Genomic DNA, 4,301 nt, shown 5'->3' with positions numbered 1-4,301 from the left:
CCTGACTCTAAAGCTGGATCCGCCCCTGTAATCAACTCGATTTTCTACTGTTCTAACAGCAACTAGTAATTTTTGTAAAGCAACTGTATTCAACCATGCAAATGTCCTGGCATTATCAGAGTATATGCACATGGCATGCGCTGGGGCCACATCAACCAAACAGAAACTCCCCTATCTATTAATAAATCCTAACTTACGCAATTCATATCTAACTAATTGGACCGATTATTGAGTCACAAAAATCGAATTGAGCAACTGTCAAAGATCACGGGGCGCAGAACCGCCGATAATTCCATAAGTTGATACAAATCTCAATTGTAAACAATGAAATCCGGAAATATCTGGTAATGGTTCTTGTTTGTTGCAATACTCGTCTAACTGCATAAGATGTTGCAACGTTAACAAGTAACCGGTATCAACTGGCTCACACCTTTATAGAAGCAAGTCTGCATAAAATCATAATTGCACTCACCTTGTCGAGGCTTATGTGGGCGACTTCAGGTTGAACTAAAACTCTTCCACAGTTCCTACAAATAATTTACTGACTACTTTTCCTTATATTTTGATGCCAAACGCATCATCACTTCCAAATGAATTAACCGAGTGCTCTCGACTACAAACGCTTTATAAATAATAATCTTAGGCATCAGACAAAGCAGCAACTCCTGGAAGCACTTTGCCCTCCAACAGTTCAAGACTGGCGCCTCCTCCGGTGGAAACGTGCGACACTTTATCTTCAGTGCCCCATTTGGCTGCACAAGTGGCAGTATCGCCTCCACCTTGAATGTAAACTCAGAGTTATCGAGGTCATTTCCAATAGAGGAAGTCACCTCACTTACCAATAATAGTAATGGCGCCTTTTTGCGTCACTGCCACAACCTCGTCCATGATGGCCTTTGTTCCGTTCGCAAACTTGTCCCATTCGAAAACACCCGCTGGCCTGAGTGGTAGAAGAACGCATCAATAATGCTTTCTATTCACCATGTTTCACTTACCCATTCCACACAATTACTTTAGCTCGTCTGATTGGCTCTTTGAACTGTTCAATAGTTTTTTGTCCCACATCGAGGCCCATCCAACCTTCGGGGATCCCACTTTCCACAGAGGCACAACTCGACTAAACATAAATAAAAACGACAATCGTTAAAATCCGAAACCCTTGATTTTTTTGGTTCAACTAACCTGAGCTTTTTCATCGAACTTTTCCGCGGTAATAAAGTCGACTGGCAGATGAATTTGCACGTTGTTTTTCTGTGCCTTTTCCAGGAGTTTTCCAATAATTTTAGCTCCCTCAGCATCATATAATGATGTACCAATCTGGAATACAAAACAGTCAAAATTGTTCCGTTCCGAACCGTTCACTATGGCGCTTTCAATTATTAGATGAATTGAGGTATCGTCAGGCACCACCAGTTGATTTTCTTTTGAGTGTCAGCGTCAAAATTGAATTTCCAGCACTTCTTAAACGAAGAGAACCTAATGTAGACAAAAACACCGCCTACAGGAAGCAGTTGAAGCACGCGAGTTTTTTCAAAGAAATTCATAGTTAACAGAAATGCCACAGCCCGTACTAACCGAACGACCGGTCATTCTGAGCAAGCACAAACGAAATGTTATAATACACGGAAGGCCGCTTGGTCCGATGGGCTCGTTGAGATCCAGCAGCCCATACGTGCCACAACAAACTATCAAAAGCAAAAATAGAGCTTTAGATTCTTTCGGATGTGAGCGACACGCAGGCACGCCGTCCATCACCACTTCTCTGGACGACTATCAGAAATGCGCCCAAGACAACCTTATCACCATCAACAACAACTTGAGCAACATGCTCCAGGAGACCTTTTCGGGAATTGACTGCATTTGCCAAAAGGTGCGCCTCTGTCTACTGGAGGCGAAAACTATCAAGTAGGGCTTCGAGCAGCTATTTTTTTCAATATATAACACAGAATGAGTTCTGTTTAGTAAAATTCCCCCATCGGGTGATTTAATGAAGACTTTGAATGTTGCCGAAAAGGAACCCGACTGTGAAGTGCAGAGCATCGACATTAATCAGGATATGACGGTCGCGGATCTCATCGACGAAACCCCATCCGCAAAAGAGGTAAAACCAAAAAATTACGGAAAGTCCGCAAATTACTCACCGTTAAACTTTGCAGCTAACAGCTGAAACGCTTAGTACCCAAACAGGGCCAACACCATTTTTCACCATCTTAAACCCCAAAACGGAATCAGTGGAGTCCGTGCGAGTCGAACTAATCGAATCTCTCACCTCCAAGTTGGGGCTCGCCAGAAAATGCACAGCAGACAGTTTCCAAAAAACAATGAAGAAAGTGGATAAAATCGCCAACTACAATAACTTCCTTTCCAGCATGGTGGATGACATCAACAAAGAGATCAACCAGTCTTATTCAAATTACAAGCAAGTAGAAGATCCCGATAGTCACGATATGCACAAGGTAATTACGGAATCCGCTCTGCACTAAATAAAAATGGAACCAGATAAAATGTGTTTTTCAGCCACGCACACCTAAATCATCACTCTTAAGACGCACGTCGAGCAAATCCAGAGGCGAACTTGAAGAACCGCCAACCAATACCGTAAAGGAAATTCAAAGAGTCCAAACACACTTCCAAACGGAGGATCAATTTTCTGACGAGTGGTCCAAAGAAGACGGCTTCCCAAGATCTTCGCGGAACGCTCTTAGATTTTGTGAGCTTTTCGTTTCAAGACATGGTTGGCGAAAAAACTACAGGATTATATCGACTCCAGACAAACTTGGCATTGCAGATTCAGTCAAAATGAACTTTACATACGCAGATGTGTATCGGAAAAGGGCAATCACCGACTTGCATAAGAGGATGCTGGCCCAGCTCGAAGCCAACGACAGTCTGATTTTCTTCCAGAAAATGATGAAAAAAAACCGAAAACACCTGGAGCGAAACAGAGCCTCAACAACCGGAGGTGCTCCAATGATGGAAAAGTTTGTAGAAAACACACAAAATTGGACTAACATACAAAACGCACTTTTTTTCAGTGGAAAACGGCAAAAAACCGGCGCTAATCACAAATACTCCCTAACAGACCTAGGAAAGTTGTATCAAGATAGCTTATGGTTCAAGCAAAGGAAATGTAATGTATGAGCGAAGCTTCTGGTCTGCATTGACAATTCGGTAAGTTTTACTCACATTTTCAGACAAAGCGGATCAAAGATCAAAAAAAAGGCGACAAGAAAACAACAAAAAGAGAAAGACTTTTGCCGAAAACCTACTCAGTGCGCTCCGCTTCTCACCTAACTGGACCCAAGGAAGCTCTTCAAAGTGGCGGCAACCACGTCCCATCCGGTAAGAAGAACCCCTTCAAAACCACCCCCAAACTGATAATTGCGCATTCCGCTTGTAAGGATCCACGTGTAAATGCAAGATATCAGTTACGAACAATCAGCCCCTATCGAAGTCCGACAAATGCAAAATTCACTGGATGAGAGCCAAGTACTCGCAACTCAGTCACCGAAGGCTCAAGTACCTGGACATCCTTGACGACATTACCAAGGAGGACTTAATGCCACTTAACCCAGAATACCCCAGAAGGGACCACATGTGTAAAGTAAGATCTACTAATAAACAGTTTGTGAATATTACAGGATGCTATTCTTCAGACGATCGACGTAAAGGACATGTATCTCTACAAACTGATACACGGCAAAGGGCAGAAGAACCAACAGATTTGGGCGGATCTGCTGAAGCCCACCAGCGGAAACAGCAAAGCTAACATGATGGAAGGATGCCATGAAACGAGCAACATGTTGAAGGTGTGCAATACTGGACGATTTTCGACGATGCTATAAAGACCAAATTTTAGGAACAACTAAACAGCGATGATACTTGCCAGATCGCGCGCAAGTTGTCTAAATACATATTTGCAAATCCGGAAACGAGACTGCCCCATAGCAAAGTATTCACAGTAATGCCAGGTACCCAAAAGCCAATGGAACGCAGCTCAATGCCTGCATCTTTGCCTCTCTGTTCTTTGCTTCTCAGTGCACGTTTTCTACAACTCCAGAGTAGGTGTCAGCAGCAAACAACCGGACCAACAGCAGCAGCAAAAGCTGACCCTAATACCCATGAAGGAGAGCAAAGAAGCGCGAAAGTCCGAGTGGGCCAAAGAGGGTAAAAAGCTGAAAAGTGAGTTACAGCTTTATCATTAACTGTATATACTTTCCTGACTGTGTTTCAATTCCAAATCAAAATGAATTCCTGGGTTTCAGTCATTTATTGTCTTTATTTATCAATTAAAATACGTT

The 4,301-nt window shown here is 42.9% G+C and overlaps 2 protein-coding genes across 2 annotated transcripts in view; both read right to left on the bottom strand.

Moving 5' to 3' along the window:
• The window catches only part of LOC109543725 (cytosolic 10-formyltetrahydrofolate dehydrogenase), a gene marked incomplete at its 5' end in the record, with an annotated part of 68,889 nt that overhangs the window by 2,389 nt on the left and 62,199 nt on the right, over positions 1-4,301 (bottom strand).
• The window catches only part of LOC109543741 (phosphoglycerate kinase), a 48,802-nt gene continuing 45,025 nt past the window's right edge, over positions 525-4,301 (bottom strand). The window contains exons 7-10 of the mRNA XM_019913589.2: positions 1,183-1,317; positions 996-1,117; positions 840-940; positions 525-779 (exon numbers count right to left, since the gene is read on the bottom strand). Coding sequence (XP_019769148.2) covers positions 640-779; positions 840-940; positions 996-1,117; positions 1,183-1,317 — 498 coding nt within the window. The 3' untranslated portion in view covers positions 525-639. The remainder of the gene's footprint in view (positions 780-839; positions 941-995; positions 1,118-1,182; positions 1,318-4,301) is intronic.

Source organism: Dendroctonus ponderosae, unplaced genomic scaffold, assembly GCF_020466585.1.
Source record: "Dendroctonus ponderosae isolate FM_Combo_2020 unplaced genomic scaffold, Dpon_F_20191213v2 Dpon_F_20191213_4, whole genome shotgun sequence".
Classification (NCBI taxonomy): domain Eukaryota; kingdom Metazoa; phylum Arthropoda; class Insecta; order Coleoptera; family Curculionidae; genus Dendroctonus; species Dendroctonus ponderosae.
The sequence above is the reverse complement of the archived record's forward strand: the minus strand, read 5'-3'. Positions and strand labels throughout refer to the sequence as shown.